General features: G+C 42.2%; 1 protein-coding gene across 2 annotated transcripts in view; it reads right to left on the reverse strand.

Annotated features, from left to right (window-relative positions):
• DIAPH1 (diaphanous related formin 1) overlaps positions 1-17005 on the reverse strand; it is a 93725-nt gene that overhangs the window by 48380 nt on the left and 28340 nt on the right. For both annotated transcript variants that reach the window (XM_045894082.3, XM_054511811.2), the window contains 14 exons: positions 16605-16706; positions 16123-16253; positions 15844-15930; positions 14760-14823; positions 13302-13441; positions 11972-12080; positions 10930-11040; positions 10664-10782; positions 9913-10029; positions 9189-9304; positions 8613-8677; positions 7129-7308; positions 5583-6404; positions 4618-4732 (listed from right to left, as the gene is read on the reverse strand). In XM_045894082.3, the coding sequence (XP_045750038.1) occupies positions 4618-4732; positions 5583-6404; positions 7129-7308; positions 8613-8677; positions 9189-9304; positions 9913-10029; positions 10664-10782; positions 10930-11040; positions 11972-12080; positions 13302-13441; positions 14760-14823; positions 15844-15930; positions 16123-16253; positions 16605-16706 (2278 nt within the window). The remainder of the gene's footprint in view (positions 1-4617; positions 4733-5582; positions 6405-7128; positions 7309-8612; positions 8678-9188; positions 9305-9912; positions 10030-10663; positions 10783-10929; positions 11041-11971; positions 12081-13301; positions 13442-14759; positions 14824-15843; positions 15931-16122; positions 16254-16604; positions 16707-17005) is intronic.

Genomic DNA, 17005 nt, shown 5'->3' on the forward strand with positions numbered 1-17005 from the left:
CTTAAGAGAGAAAAATGTGTAAGAGAACCTGTAGTATACATAGGAAGACTGGTTCCTCTCTCTGGGCCCTTCTCTTATTAAAAAGGCTCACATCTTCCTGAACCATAATGATGCAGTGGCTGGAGAACCATTACTAGAGGAGGCAGATGTAAAGAGTAAGGTGGGGCGCCTGGGTGGCTCAGTTGGTTAAGCGACTGCCTTCAGCTCAGGTCATGATCCTGGAGTCCCGGGATCGAGTCCCACATCGGGCTCCCTGCTCGGCGGGGGGTCTGCTTCTCCCTCTGATCCTCTTCCCTCTCGTGCTCTCTGTCTCTCATTCTCTCTCTCTCAAATAAATAAATAAAATCTTAAAAAAAAAAAAAAAAGAGGAAGGTGGGTGTTCTCTCTAATGTCTGTTCCTGGAGTAGATATACAGGAAGTTTTGGGTATCAGTAAAATATAAGGGGGATAGCCATGTCTAACAAATAACAGAGACTTGTGTTTAGCAAGTGAGAGAGGAAATAATGCAACATTATAAAAACCTCCTGTCCAAATAACTTCCTCATCAAGTCTGGCAACTATTGGCCTGAAATCATCTAAGTAAAACTTCCACTACACTAGATAAGCAGGCCTTATTTGTCCAGCTGGGTTCGTTTTGCTACAGTTGAATGTACTAGAATCAGAACATATTTCCTCTTCCTCAACCCTAAATATCCAGCATTTCACCTACTTTCCCTAATCTGCTGTTCCTTTTTTGTACTAAGAGTCACTGCCAGTTCAAGGACTGAAAGAGAAGTGCCTGAATGAATGAAGTGGTTGCAAACGCCAGCATATCCCCTTCTTTCATCTTTTGTCTGGATCTAAGCCCCCAGAAGTTCTTAGGACAGACACATATGCTTCTGGGAAGCAGAGGGCTAGAGCAAGGACTTTGGAGTCACACACTCCACAGTCTGAATCCTGGCTCTGGCACTATATAGCCTAGGAAGTTATTCAAGCTGTGTCTCTAATTCTTTATCTGAAGGACAGAATATTTATGGAGTGGTAATGAGTATTCATCTATCATTTAACTATATCATCAATATTAAGACTATGAATAAGAGACTTGGAAACTGAAACTGCTTACCTACTTGAAAAACAGGATTAAGGATAAAGATCTTCTGAAATTTTATACTGGACATGTTTAAAGTAGCAGAAGCAAAAGCAACCTTGCTTTCATACTGAGAAGATGTGGGTCCTCTGAGCGCTCACCTCTCAAGTTGCTAGAGCTTGAATTTCCTTACCTGATAAACTTTAAGAACCCCAAAGCCTTTTTTACTGAAGTGTTTCTGGGTTGTTGTGAGCAAGGGGGCTATCGGGAAGTCTGCACTGAGTTTGCCAGCCTGAGCACCAAGAGAAGAAGTTCAAAACCACATCAGGAAAGACAAAAGCAAATTAGTCAGCATGCTCACAGTGGGAGTTACACATGGCATGGGGTCCGCACAGAGCACTTCTGGCTGCCACCGGAGGCCTGTGCAGATGGTATTAGGGCAACTATTTTGTTCCCAAGAGACACATTCAACAAACCCCAACATTCTAATACCTCTTGCATCACCACAGATTTATAGACTATAACAAAGGAAAAGAAAGCAGGTAAAGAGCGACACCTGGGTGGCTCAGTCGTTAGGCGTCTGCCTTTGGCTCAGGTCATGATCCCAGGGTGCTGGGATCGAGTCCCGCATCAGGCTCCCTGCCTGGTGGGAAGCCTGCTTCTCCCTCTCCCACTCCCCCTGCTTGTGTTCCCTCTCTCGCTGTGTCTCTCTCTGTCAAATACATAAATAAATCTTAAAAAAAAAAAAAGGGGGCGCCTGGGTGGCTCAGATGGTTAAGCGTCTGCCTTCGGCTCAGGTCATGATCCCAGAGTCCTGGGATCAACTCCCGCATTGGGCTCCCTGCTCCTTGGGAGCCTGCTTCTCCCTCTGCATCTCTCTCTCTCTCTCTCTCTCATGAATAAATAAATAAAATCTTAAAAAAAAAAAGAAAGCAGGTAAAGAGAGAAGGAAAAAATAAATCAGACATTAAAGTCAGGAAAACATTAAAAATCCAAAGAAGAAAGAATTTTTAAAAGGGGGAGGGAGTTCTTATTTGGGGGGGAAATGAATGATAACAAGACATAGCAAGGGCTACGAGCAGCAGGGAAGTTCTGTGGCATCTGAGTGCTGTGGGTCACTCAGAGTTGGGTAAACAGTAAATACTCAGGATTATGCTTGACAGAAAATTAAATCATTGAAGATTTAGAATGTCTGGAAAATTGCTCATGATTTCGTAATTTTCGAGGACACATCCCCTAGTGTTCCCTAATGGAAAAATGAGGAAATTAAGACAGAGTGCCAATTTAATACCTGGAAGTGCTAACTGAAGCTAAAGGTATTTAAAGACTAGCTAGGAATTTCCTTCATCACAAGAGCAGCAATCTAGTAGTGCAGACTATTACTACCTGAAAAATCAATACTCCACTAAACTAAATCAACTAAGTCATACTCATTTTTTTTTTTTTTTCAGATTAAGATACAGAGTTTTCTAAGAATAATTCGGGGTGGGGGGGGCGGGGAGAGCCAAGGCTGGTAGAAAGTTAAAACCTTCAAATGAAAAGAAAGTAGTTTCCAGGGCAGAATCTGAGAGCTAAAGGAGCATTAAAAAGTGTGGTTACACTTCTGAAAACGACAAAAGATGAGATATGGTCTTGCTTGGGTATTTTTAAAACACTATCAATTCACAGTGGGAATAAAATGCCAAGGAAAACCACGAAAGTGCAGAAAACCTCACTATAATCACTAGTAATACAAATGTACAGAGGAAGGGGGTGGCTGAGGCGGGAGGAAAGACGCCTGGCCGGTGTGCAGGTGCAGTGGTGCTCAGGCCACAGCTGAGAGAACGGGACTTACGCCACAGGCCAACACAGGGGTAGATTCTGTGAACCTACAAATTAGGAAATCATTCGATTTTGAGTTTCTCTGTCAACTAATCGTTGCTGATATACCAGAATAGCCTAAGTGGTCATTATCACAGGATTTTTCACTAAGCAAGAGGAAGTCAACCCCTTGGCTGCACTTTTGTTCAGCAGATGACAGTTATTCTAGAGTACAAGGCCACTCTGCCCTGAGTGAAAGGCAAGAGGTCACGCCTGAGCCCAGCCATCTTAGGCTCTCAGATAGACACACCTAACTAGGGGCCACCAAGGGCTCCTAGCAGTGTTAGGCTCCTTAACAGAACAAAGTGCAGCCTGCTTCCATCAGTTCACTTAAGGAAAAAAATAAGTGCTTATTTACTGGGGGAGGGGAAGGGCAGACAGAAGAGGGGGAAATGCTCAAAAGTTGCACTTAATTTTCATCACTAGGGTCAAAATACACCTCTAAGGAAACAAAAAAAAGCTCTAAGATGGAAATACAAAATTATTAGGCTATAACTGTCATTAAATTCAAATACTGTATCCCTCAGGGGAAAAAACTACAAGTGCCCCGTCCCAAGGCAGCACAAAACCAAAAATTAAGAAGTGAAGAAAGAAGAGGGCAGAACAGATCAGCTCTTCCAGAACAAAGGGGAAGATATGAAGGTGAAGAAGAAAAGCAAGAATTTATTAAAAAAAAAAAAAAAAAAAAAAAAGACAAGGACCAGAAGACAAGATCCCTGGATCTGGTCATTTAACCTTGGGCAAGTTACGCATATTCAGTTCAAGCATGCTACAGAATGGAGATAATATACAACCTGCTTATCTCTTAAGGCTTCTTGGCAGGTCCAAGAAATAATATGTGTTAAAGCACTTGGAAGACTATAAAACACAACAGTAATGTAAGGTCATGGTATAATAAAAAATAAATAAATAAATAAGGTCATGGTATTAAAATACTTAAGGTGTCCCTCGCCTTCCAAAGAAAGAACTATATGGCAGCTTCGACTTAAACTTAAAACAACTGTCTATGCTGTCAATTAAACATCACAGCTACTGGTCCTTCTAGACTCTTAAAAAAAAAGAGAGAGAAAGAAGATAAATCAATCCCCAATCTCATCTCAGTTTTCTAAAGAGAAATTCCTTTACATCTGTTACATCTTTTCTCTAATGTTCAAGATACCCAATTAAAAGGCTCTTCTGTATTCTTACCTTTTGAAGCTGGAGGAGCAAAGGGCCAGGAAGCGAAAAGCATCAGATATTGAAAAGAAATGGAAGAAAAGAAAAAGAATCACACATGGTTGTTATTGTAGACAGTCACTCAACCACCTAACCTGTGAAAGACTGGCCCAACCCTTATTAAGTTTGTAGGTCTGGGATGGCACCTTAAAGACAGTGCCAGAATCCGTTCAAGAGTATTATCAAAATGGGCCCATAATGAGCTTCATGTCACCTTAATCTCATATCCCCAACATGTTATACTGATAAAAAATACCTACATGCCAAAAAATTGGGGAAAAAAAATACCAAAATGCAACAGTTTTCTTTCCCAACCCCAGCGTCCCCAGAATACAAAAATATCTTAATTTCTTCCGAATGGGAAAAACCACCTCTCTTCAACCCTCACTCAGGGAAGGGAAAGGAATGGGAGACTCACTTAAAGGATACTCTTAAGTCCTATACTGGACCTGTGCATGAAAGAGGAAGGTACTCACTCTTGGTCTGGGCAGAAAAGGTCAGAGTAAGTTTGGCGAAAAGTTCGTTGTTCTCAAAGCGGTCCTCCTTCACCTTTGTCCAGAAGCAGTCCTTGGACAGGTCCTCAGCAACAAACTGTGGATACGGGCAGGGTGTTAAGAGTTACTAACTGGAGCCCTGTACTTTCCATCCTAGAAAACTGACTAAGATGCAGAAGAGGTGGGTGGTGATTCTGAGCAATGACTTACTAGAGTAAGACTAACCGGAGACACACAAGAGCTGTGCTCTGCATGGAAGGATCCGGACATAGTGCTCCCAGTTCATTCAAGAGCTAGGTTCACTTATGCTACTTATCCTCCTCCTAACCTCACATCCTCTAATTTTAGAAGTACTGAGGTTGTATTTCACATCTTCCCTTGTTCTACATTATATTCTCCCTATCAATTTGGCTAACTGACATACTTGTTCATTTTATAAGTAAATCCTTAAGCTCCTTTAACTTGGTTTCTGGAAGCAGAAGGCCAAAGCAGAATCACAGGGGCATCGAACAGAGTGGAAACAATACTGTGCTATGCACACATGTCCTCTGTAGCTCATTTATGGGGAAGAGGTAGGAGGGTGTATCCATAAATCCCCAACTTTCAGATCAGCACTATTATCAACAGCTTGCAGACTGGTGAAATGACTATTATCAAACTGTGGGTTACCGTGGCACTCATACCCTCAGAGAAAAGGCCAAAAACATTAACTTAAGGATATGTTTAGGTTTTGTAGCAGAGTAGAGGGCTCCAAGAATTCTCCAGAGTGATGTCTGGTACACAGAAGATGCCTAATTTGTGCTGAGTAAACACAAGTGTGAGTGCAACCTGAAGACAGACAGATGCTAGCCATAAAAAACAGAAGCCCACCAGGGCACAAAATACAAAGTAGGAAACTAAACTGGCTTAAGATATCTATTGAGGAAAAAATGGACAGAAATTCTCACCTTGGACCAGTTTGGCCTCCGGAGTTGCACCTCTGGCTTATAAAGCTTCTTTGGGGTTAATCCAAATGGCAGAACTGGGGCTGCAGGAACTCCAAATCCAAAAGGAGGAGGTGGAGGCATACCCATTCCGGGTGGAGGTGGAGGAATTCCAGGACCGCCAGGAAATGGAGGGGGTGGAGGGATTCCAGGACCACCAGGAAGAGGAGGGGGAGGTGGCATTCCTGCTCCTCCAGGCAAGGGAGGAGGGGGTGGGGGCATGCCAGTACCCCCAGGCAAAGGAGGGGGTGGGGGGATACCAGTACCCCCAGGCAAAGGAGGAGGTGGGGGGATGCCAGCACCCCCAGGCAAAGGGGGTGGTAAGGAGATGCCAGCACTCCCAGGCAAAGGAGGGGGTGGGGGGATGCCAGCACCCCCAGGCAAAGGAGGTGGTAAGGAGATGCCAGCACTCCCAGGCAAAGGAGGGGGTGGAGGGATACCAGCACCCTCAAGCAAAAGGGGTGGTACAGGGATGCCAACACTCCCAGGCAAAGGAGGGGGTGGGGGGATAGCAGCACCCTCAGGCAAAGGACGGGGTGGGGGGATAGAAGCACTCCCAGGCAAAGGCGGGGGTGGTGGTGGAGGAGGAATGGTACCACCTCCAGGAAGAGGAGGTGGGGTGGGTATGCTAAGCTCTCCTGGTAAAGGAGGGGCTGGGGGTGGAGTAACAGTGTCAGGAGGAGGGGGAACAGTAGCACTGCTAGGAGGGGCTACAGCAGTAACTGCAGCAGAGAGAGAAGTCATTTCTTTCTTGGCATCTTCCAGTTCCTTGGACAGCTTGGCAACCTAGAGGAACAACATCAATGGAAGTACTCTTCACTCCGCTTCAGGGACCACTGGGGTTGGAAAGGACCTAAAAAATTACTTAATCCAGAGTTTTCTTTTTACACATGAAGACACTGAAAGGAGTCAGACTGATGAAATGATTCACCTAAAGTCACACTGATATTTAGTGGCAGAGCCAAGACTAGAATTCAGGTCTTCATGTTCTTAGTTCAGCACGCTTTGCATTAAAAAAGCAAATTCAACCTTTATGTTAAATTCTCCCTTTAATTAAAAAATGCAAAGTTCAAGTAAATCAAATATTCTAGTGAGATAAGCACATAAGTAATCAAGTTATCAGATATCACAGATCATTTAAATAACTGTAACTGCAAAGAGAGTGTGGGCATTAATCTGTCAAGTAAGAGAAAATCAGCAAATATATGAAGAGTTTTTTTGGATTTTACTCCTGAATTTATGAGATGACTTAGTTTTATTTCTGGGTAGTACTGTGACTCCTTTTACTCTCTATATTGTTCGTATTTTCCAAATTTTCTATCTTGTGTGTTACCTCAAAATGAAACAAAAAACAGTAAATGATTTTTAAAATATGCATCATTTAACTAGATCACCTATTGGTAGCTAAACCTTCCCTAGGAGTAAGATGACTGGCTCCTGCTGCAAGACAGGCCCATCATGAGCTGCCGATGGCTTAGAGGTCACTCTACCTTCCCTGCTCAAACATTACCTCTCCTGTGAGCTGAGACACCTCTGCTTCCAAGTCCTGTTTCTCTGTGGCAATCTGCTGCTTTTCAGAATTCAAGGCATCCTTTTCTCCCTGAAGATCCTGGAGCTTCTGCTCAAAGTCGCTCTCCATCTTTTTCATTTCTACCTGTAGCTCATGTCGGGCTGTTAACTCTGAGTCCAACTAAAGGAAAAAGGAATTAGGCTCCTAGTAAGCTCTCCAGGAAGAAGCAGAGTGTTATCCCCCCAAATTCACTGTTCTGTCCCAAGCCTTTACAGAGCTCACTTTCCTAGGAAATGCCTGGGAAAAAAGACCACCATAATTTTGAACTCAAAATCAAAGTTAAAGTAGAGGGAACCAGGGATCATTTCCAGTCTATCTAATTTGGGGAGTTCTAAAAACAAAACAACCTAAGACAAATACTGTATGATTTCACTTATACGTGGAATTTTAAAAAACAAATGAAAAAACAAAAAAAGCAGAAATGAACTGATAAATACAGAGAACACAGAGGTGTTTGCCAGAGGGAAAGGGGGTGGGAGATGGGCAAAATGGGTGAGCGGGGAGTGGAAGGTACAGGCTTTCAGTTATGGAGTAAGTCACGGGGAGTAAGGTACAGCACAGGGAATATAGTGAACAGTACTGTAATACTGTTGTATGGTGACAGACGGTAGCTACACTTGTGGAAAGCACAGCATAATGTATAGAGTTGTTGAATCACTATGTTGCGCCCCTAAAACTAATCTAACATTGTATGTCAACTGTATTTGGATTAAAAAACAAATAACAAACAGGGTGCCTGGGTGGCTCAGTGGGTCAAGCATCTGACTCTTGATTGCAGCTCAGGTCATGATCTCAGGATTGTGAGATAGAGCCCTACATCAGGCTCTGTGCTCAGCACAGAGTATGCTTAAGATTCTCTTCCTCTCCCTCTGCTGCTCCCCTCCACCCCCGACCCCGCACTTGCACTCTCTCTGTAAAAAAAAAAAAAAAGGCAAAACGACAACAAACCTAAAATTTTTAAAGAAATTTCACATTGTTAAGACATTTACACCAGAGCAGCTATGGTGTACAATCCCAGCAGCCTCTAGGAGCAAAACCCTATCAATCACAACAGAAGTCCTAACAACTGAAGAGAAAAAAAGAATTCAGACATATTCCAGTCCCTGTTGTTCCAGGGGTAAGAGGCCTGAGATACCAGCCAAACCGCAGAGCTGTCACTGTTAGACATGAGAGTCATCTTTCGTTCCTGTCCCTACCCAGGGGCTCAAGAACTGCATACCATTAACTCCTCAGGATCACATCCATATTAGTTTCTCCAGTGACAAACCTATACCAGAAAGGTTTCCCCTAGGAACTGCTACTGGGTGCTGAATGCTTGGAAAATATCACAGGTAACAGTTTCACATGTCAGAAAAAAATCATAATCTTTAAAAAGAAAACGAAAGAAAGAAAGGCCTTCCATTTTTTTGATCTCTTACACACACCTTTTTTTCCAGTTCTGTAGCTTTAGCTTCAGATTTCTCCACCTTTGTTTTATCAATCATTTGATCTGAAAAGAAAGTCAGTAAGTGAAGCTCCCAATTCTCTTGTCTTTCCCACCACCTACACCCTTCAATATAACCAAAGGGCAGTCTTTTGTCCATTTGCTTATTTTTATTATCCTTCTTAATTATCTGCTCTAGACAAAGAAATGAATCTTTCAGTTAAGTTCAACATGCAATTTCTGAGTGCCTGTTCTATAGTAAGGCCACCATGCTGGATGGCCTGGAGAGTGCCTACAAGTGGTACTTAAGAATGTCTGAGACTAGCAGGAATCACAGATAATAGGTAAAGTCCCTTCAAAAGGTGGGGTGATGTTTGAGTAGGGGTAAATTTTTAGATTTATGTAACAATAAACTAAAGGTCTGTATATTCCTAGCACAGAAGCTAGTTATCACCTAAAGACAAAAATGGAAATACCTGCGGACTAGAAAGATACCTTCTCTGAAAATTTCACTGGAACAAAGATAAAAAATGAAAGGCAGAGCAATGTTTTAAGGAGCTAGATAGAATATACTTACCAATCAACCCCTCAATATCAATCTGGAGGTGCCGGCACTTGAAGTCAGGATCAGCCCCATTCTTGTGCAAAACTATCTGAGAAATACATTCTTCAATCAACTTATAGTACTGCGGTCTATGGAAGAAAGAGAAGAAGGTTATCAGAGGAAAACCAAAATATAATTTTCAGACATTTAGGATCAGGAAAGTTAATTGCTTTGATAACAGAGAGACCTGAGATGTGTTCCTAAAAAGACCTTTTTTCATAAAACTAACAGAAGAATGCTGCCATGCTAGGAAACTCGCTATTCTACAAGACCTACCCCATCTTCTTCAGATAATCAAAACTTGTTGCCATCTACCTCCTGGTGCCGATCATTTCCCATCTAAAACTCAGGCTTGATCCTTTCTGTGATAGATAGCACTACTGCTGAATCTCTACTTCTAGGCAACCTGGAAGAACCTTAAATAGGTACCTCCCTTTGCTATCATCTTAACCCCACCTCACTTCCCCTCTCCAAAAAAAGAAGGACATTTTACCTTATACACTCTGACCTCCTCCATAAGGATGCCTTTTAGTCAGATTAAAAGGACAACTGACAACTCCTTTTGTATCTGTGACTAAAAATGAACTGTAATCCTTGTCTTTGTCTCTTTTTTCCTTTATGGACGGTCTTTGAATTTAAGGATTTTGCTCTCTCTACTTAGGCTCAAATTCAATACTTTTCACAGGTATACCATTACCTGGCCTCATAGTCATTTCGGACCAAGAGTAGGTGCTGCAGGATGGATAGGAAGTGTGGCTCTGCCTTTGAATCCTTCACTGTGTTTAAGAGAATCTGGAAGACATCACTGAAGTCAGTAAAAAAGGGGAAGAGGCTAAGGAAAGCATATATTTAGAAACCATGTTTGACAGGTGGATGGTCCTACTCTTGGCAAAAGTCACAAGATGCCACTTCTATTCTAACAGCTGCCTCTCCTGTAAACATTACCCCAAACTTTAAGCTCCATAAGCTGCCTTAGGCCAAGGGACCAGTGGGTTGGGTGGTATTATACACAGAGATAAAGAATTCTCAGTCCTTGGCTTGGAGATGAAGCAGTAGACAGAAGTGAAAAGGTAACTGCACACAAGTCACTTGTGTCAAATAGCAGTATGGAGCCAAACTACTCCCTCTGTCAGTCTCAGGGACACAGAGAAGAAAGTAAATTACAAGCCCACCCCTGACTTATGCATATTCTCCAAACACCAGCTCTACACCTTAGTAAGCTAAGATTTCATGTTCTAGGAGGTCCATACTCATTTTGATAGGAACCCTCAGATCTCTGGTCCATGCTGAGGTAAATAAAGCTCACAGCAATCAAAAGATACCTGCCTCATCTACTGAGAAGACACACAGGCTGATGCCCTGTTCTGAGTCATCACCCCACACCATTCTGTACAGGGATCTACACTGAATGTCTCAACGTGTCTTGAACCCAGTTCATAAAAGGATATTCCATCTCCATTCGAATGTCATCCAGCCGTCCCTTTAGGTCATAGGAATCTTCTTCTCCTTGCTCATCAAACACACTTAGTTGCACTCTCATATCATCATTTTCAATCTCTCGAAGGTCCTGTCAATGACAAAAGTACAAGTCAGGGAACCCAGAAGTGTCCTATGCTGGCTAGAAACCCAAGCTTTTCAACCTGGTTCTTAATGATGGGGCTGTCAAAGCCCGCAGCACGTGGCGTGGCCATCCTAATGAAGAGCTACATCTCACCTGCAACACTTGATGTAGCCCCAAGCGCATCAGTTCACTTCGGATGTGCACTCGAAAGTCAAGTTCTTCAGCTTGTGTGATGAGAGCATTGATCAGCTGTAGGCAGCCCACCTAAAGTAAGAAAATTCGGCAGCATGTCATTGTAGACTCCTACTAGAGATCAAGATTCCATTCTCTTTACATGCATGCTGAGGGACCCAAATGTAATGTAGAAGATGCAGTACAAAACTACAAGAACAACTTTCTAGTAGAGCAATAAGACCTGATTTGAGTCCAGGTCTGGAGAACTCAGAGGTCTAAATGATTCCAAGGATTTGATGGGAGACTTTGTTCTCAGCCTTGGCTTCCCTAGCATATAAATAGATAGCATGCCTTTTCCCCAACTCATAATAAGGAAAGCTGCTCTTTCTCTGCCTTCTTGGAGAGAAGGATAATCATTTTCCCTTCAGAACAAATCCTGAAATATAAAACATATACAGACACAACTCATTTCATTGGACTTCACTTTATCACACTGCTCTATATAGCGCATTCTTTTTTTTTTAACAAACTGAAGGTCTGTGGCAACCCTGTGTCAAGCAAGTGCTAATTTTCCAATAGCACTTGCTCACTTGTCTCTGTGTCGTATTTTGGTAATCCTCAGAGTATATCCAACTTTTTCATTATTATTTTATTTGTTGTGGTGATCTGTGATCAGAGATTAGACTCGCTGAAAGCTCGTATGATAGCATTTTTAAGCAATAAAGTATTTAATTAAGGTAGGTACACTGTGGTTGTAGACATACTACTACTGCACACTTAACAGACCATGGTATAGAGTAAAGGTAACTTTTACATGCATGAAACTAGGAAAACAAAAAATTCATTTAACTCGCTTTATTGAGATATTGGTTATAATGTAGTGTTCTGGAAGCAAACCTGCAGTATCTCGGTATGCCTGTAGCTGGGAACCATTCCATGTGTTCTATTACATGGTCAAATGAGCCTAAGTCCTTCCATCTTGAATTCTATTCTTGGACACAGTTTCAGAGGATACACTTGCCTTGAGTGCAATGGTGGTTCCACTTTTTAATCCATCCAACAATGGCTGGAAGCGTTCCACCTCATCCATCTCAGCTCTTTCTGTCATCGCTGTCAAAACCCTTTCATTCCTACCCAGGAGAAAGGAAAGGGAGAGAAATGTCCAGGTGCCCTGGCACAGACAGGCACAATAGGCAGATTATACAGGGGCACAGATCAGTTAGAACACAGAACATTATCAACTGTCCAAACTTCCAACTTTATTCTCATCACCTAGGGCTGGGGTCAGAATCTGGTGAAAGCTAAGGACAATCTCATCAGAAAAACGTATTCCCTAAAACCCATTCCTAGACTCCTATCTATGGATACCAAATTAGAACACCTGTTCTATGGAGTATAAACGGATATAACTTTTGGAGGGGTAGATAACAGTATCAGTTTTAAATGCACATAACATTTGGCTTACTTCCAGAAACGTATCCAACATAAATGCATAAACGTGAAAGAATATATGTACAAAAACGTTCATTATTAATAGTAAAACTTCTTATCACCTAGAGCAGGGGCCAGAATCTGCTAAGGAAAAAAAAATGTCCACCTAAAAAGTCTAGCAATGGGGAAATTGTTAAATAAGTTACGGGACATACATACTATGGAATGTTAAATAGCCACTAAAGATAAGGTAGACCTTTATAAGTACCGACCTAGAAAGATGTTCAAGATAACTTGAATTAAAAAAAAAAAAAAAAGGTGAAAAGAAATGAATGGTAATGATTTAGTTTTTATTAAATCAAACTGCTCCACAGCAATAAAAATCTATCCTATGCATGTGATTTGTTTTATGCACATAAGCCATCTTCCCTTAGTTCTAACATTCCACCTTTTGGAGTGACAAAGTATCTTAGAATCCAGGAAATACAATTTGTCTCTGCTAGAAAAAAAAAATCTGTAAGATTGTACCCAAGCCATTAACACTGGTTGCCTTTGCAGAAAAGGATTTACTTAATTTACTTAAATTTTCCTTTATATGTTTCTGTATTGTTTGAATTAAAAAAATAAAGTTGTGTTACTTCTGAAGTGAAAAAACAAAGTAAAAGCAACCCTTGTCCTAGGTGATACAGACATTAACGGAGCTCTAGGAGACACCCTGCAGATTACTCCTCTGATAACTGCCAGTATGCTGAGGACTGCGCCAAACACCTCACAGTCCTTAAACATGACGATTCAGTGTTCACGCCTTGGTCTTACCTAGTACTTAGGACAAAGTGGACACCCAAGCAACTCAGTTTTCCTCTAGACTAGGGAAGGTGGTCAAAGAGAGAATGGAGAAGAGCTATAACCCAGTCACATACATGTCCTCTGGCTGTGGTAAGATACAAAGAGCAGAAAGCAGCTTAGCTGCATCAATCATCATGCTGGGAACAGCCGGATCCATGGCTCTGACCAGCAGCAGGATACCTTCTTCTGTGTCCAGCATGGTCTTGATTCCAAACTGGTAGGGTAAGAACAGAGAAGGGAGGCTTAACGATGACAACATCTAACCAAGGACAAAGGTAGGGGTAGTTATGGGTTGAATGGTGTCCCCCCCAAATTCTTATGTTGAAGTCCTAAGCCCCAATACCTTGGAATCTGACCTTATTTGGAAATAGGGTCATTGGCAGATGTGATTAGTTAAGTTACAACAAGGTCATACTAGAGTAGGGTGGACCCTTAATCCAATATGACTGTTGTCCCTATAACAAGGAAACATGTCGACACAGACATGCACACAAGAACACCACCTTGTGAACACAAAGGCAGACACTGGGGTGAGGCATCTAAAAGCCACAGAATGCCAAAGACTGACAGCAAGCTACCAGAAGCCAGGAGAGAGGCATGGAACATACTTTCCTTCACAGCCCTCGGAAGGCCCCAATACTACCAACACCTTAATCTTGGATTTAGGGCCTCCAAGAACTATGAGACAATAAATTTCTGTTGTTTACTACACAGTTTGTAGGACTTTGTTATAGTAGCCATAATAAACTAATACAGGGGTAGACCTCTTCCCAGCATAGCTAAATAGAGCTGAATATAAATACAACACAATTTTATATTAGATACAACACAATTCTAGGTCTTCAAGAATAAAAATCTTTGATTCTTTTTTTTAAAGATTTTATTTATTTATTTGAGACAGAGAGAATGAGATACAGAGAGCATGAGAGGGAGGAGGGTCAGAGGGAGAAGCAGACTCCCTGCCGAGCAGGGAGCCCGATGGGGGACTCGATCCAGGGACTCCAGGATCATGACCTGAGCCGAAGGCAGTCGCTTAACCAACTGAGCCACCCAGGCGCCCAAAATCTTTGATTCTTATATTTCTTTTAAATGCCCCTCGCATCCAATGGTGTAAGTAAATTGTAACAATGAGGAAGATAGATCTGCACTCTGGAGCAAACAACTGTGAGATCCCTGAGTTTAAATGGAAGGAAGGAGGGAAGGAGAGAAGGTAGGTACATTGATTCTACAGTAGGAACATGCAGAAAATAAATCTTCCCCAAACAATAAATACAGATCAGGAAATTCAAAAATTAGCAAAACAAAGTATAAAATGAGGAAGGAAAGTGAGCCTACCTTCTGAAACAGACATCAGAACTGGAAAAAAAGGTCCACAGAAACATACATATGTGGCAATCAAAAAGTTCTAATATTAAAAGGGAAAGCTACAAGCCCTGAACTTCATATCCCTAGGTCCTTTTTGGAGTTTGCCAACAGAAAAGAAAGAACAGGGGTCATGATGAGGGTTGGAATGAGAATGGGAAAAATCTCACCTTGTTGTTCATAAATGCTTTCAAGCAACGGATGATCTCATGCTTGTTACGGCTATCATAGCTCCTGTGTGGTAGAAGACATATTCCATGAATTCCCTTCATTGTATACCCCTCTCCCATTTGACTTTTCAATCTTGTAAACACAGGTCTTCGGAACATCCCCAACTAGTAGCTGAGTGAATTCTAGCACACAGCAATTTGCCCTGAAACACTGGCAAAAACAGGTAGTTGAGAGGGATCACTACCATCAGACCTCTGGTTAATCTTGCAATCCAAGAATTTAGTACTACATTAAAATCTTCTGTTTAACTCCCTCTAGGTTTCTTTCTTTTTAAAGATTTATTTATTTCTTTGACACAGAGAGACACCACAAGCAGGGGGAGTGGGAGAGGGAGAAGCAGGCTTCCCGCGGAGCAAGGAGCCTGATGTGGGGCTCAATCCCAGGACCCTGGGATCATGACCTGAGCCGAAGGCAGCCGCTTAATGACTGAGCCACCCAGGCGCCCGTCTCTAGGTTTCTAAGTGCTAAATTTGATCAGGATAATATCCCATCTATTACTGCTTGCCTCACTACGTCAAAGGTTTCAAGCCTGTCCATTCAGGAGGTATAGGCCCTATGTTTTGTTTTGGAAAGATCCCAATAAGTAGAGAAGTCACTATGGGTCAGGCTGACTTCAAGGTAGCCTAAGAGTCCAAGATAGCCTGAGAACTATTCCAACCCTGAAGATTGTCAGGAAGTTAGTCCCAAAATCATCAAGGGTATTATAAGACTTCTGAATGGGATATAACCCAGAACAGGTCCCAGGGGAGCTCTGGATGAATGCTAACCCCACTTCCAGACTGGGTAAGAACCTATGCTGGGAGACCCACAATCTTATGTGGTCCACAGCCTGTGTTATCCACTGTGTTCCTCTTCCCTTTGCTGTATTGTAATCATCACTCATCCTCTAGTTTGCCCGAAGACAAACCCTGTTCTCAAGTAACAGCATATTCTCCTGGTCCACAATTTCTCATTTTAACGCCATTTTCTCCTATAGAGCAAACAGCCAAGTCACCGGGAAGATGTCAAGTTGGAAGTCCTCACCCAGGAGTCTCCTCTTTCTCATCATGGAGTCGTTTAAGGATGTCCAATAAAGAGGCCAGGCCCTCAGCACCAAATGTTTGCACCCAGCTGTAAGGAATCGACAGAGACAATGCAATATCAAATCAAATCAAATCAGTATTTATTCACCCAAATTCTACCCTGGCAACTCTTTCCTCCCAATCCAAAACTCTCATACATCCTGGCTCCTCTGATTTTCAATATCCACCAGCAAAACCTAACCTTGGGCTCGCACTGTTGTTACCACCTCAGAATCCTCACCTGACAGGGTTATTGTTGAGGGAGACACGAAGGGACTCCAGGCAGGTAAGCAGAGGCATATCCCGCAGGCCTGACCTCAGCTCTTGAATGTACATCATGGCAGACCTAGAGCTCTCCTTCTGGCTCATGCCCTAGATGGGAGCATATGGAAAGATTAGTCAACATTGGACCCAGACATAAAGTGGACTAGCATTAGTCATTACCTTCTGAATATCAAGGCAGACACATATCATACATAGCACCCAACTCTGTGGGACTCAGAATTTCCCATCCCATTCTCCACACACACCTCATGAAGACTGAATCAGGCAAAAAGTATGTTAATAACAGCAATTTGAATGAGAGTAAAACAGGAGTAGGCTTATATGACAAAATAAAATAAGACTGATGTAGACATAAAATGTTCTATAAAACTGGTAAAACAAACAGGTCCAAGATAAGGGCAGAGTCCCCCATGCATGGGTACCTGCCCCAGGACTCACAGCCTTAGAGGTGTGTAAGTATTGGGACACCATCTCCCTCTTGATGATAATGTCCTTCTCCCTCAAAGGTTGCTGTTTCTCTTCGTTCAGGTTCATATCCAGCTAGTAGGGGGAGAAAAAAAAGAGCATAAAAACAAAACTGCATCAAGTTTCTTACAAGTTTTCAGAGTTTAATATTTAGTATAGTCAAGAGTTAAACACATTAAATGCTTACTGAATCAGTAAGTTTTTCTGATCCCTTGAGATTTAAGCTATTACAACAGATTATGAAAATTCCTCAGGGATGTTAATGGTTAACATTTTAGCATAAATTCCTACACTTTTTTTTTTTAAGATTTTATTTATCTATTTGACAGAGAGAGACACAGCGAGAGAGGGAACATAAGCAGAGGGAGTGGGAG

This window comes from Mirounga angustirostris, unplaced genomic scaffold (genome assembly GCF_029215605.1).
Source record: "Mirounga angustirostris isolate CCGP_5_RB_7025 unplaced genomic scaffold, mMirAng1.0.hap1 SCAF_7, whole genome shotgun sequence".
Taxonomy (NCBI): domain Eukaryota; kingdom Metazoa; phylum Chordata; class Mammalia; order Carnivora; family Phocidae; genus Mirounga; species Mirounga angustirostris.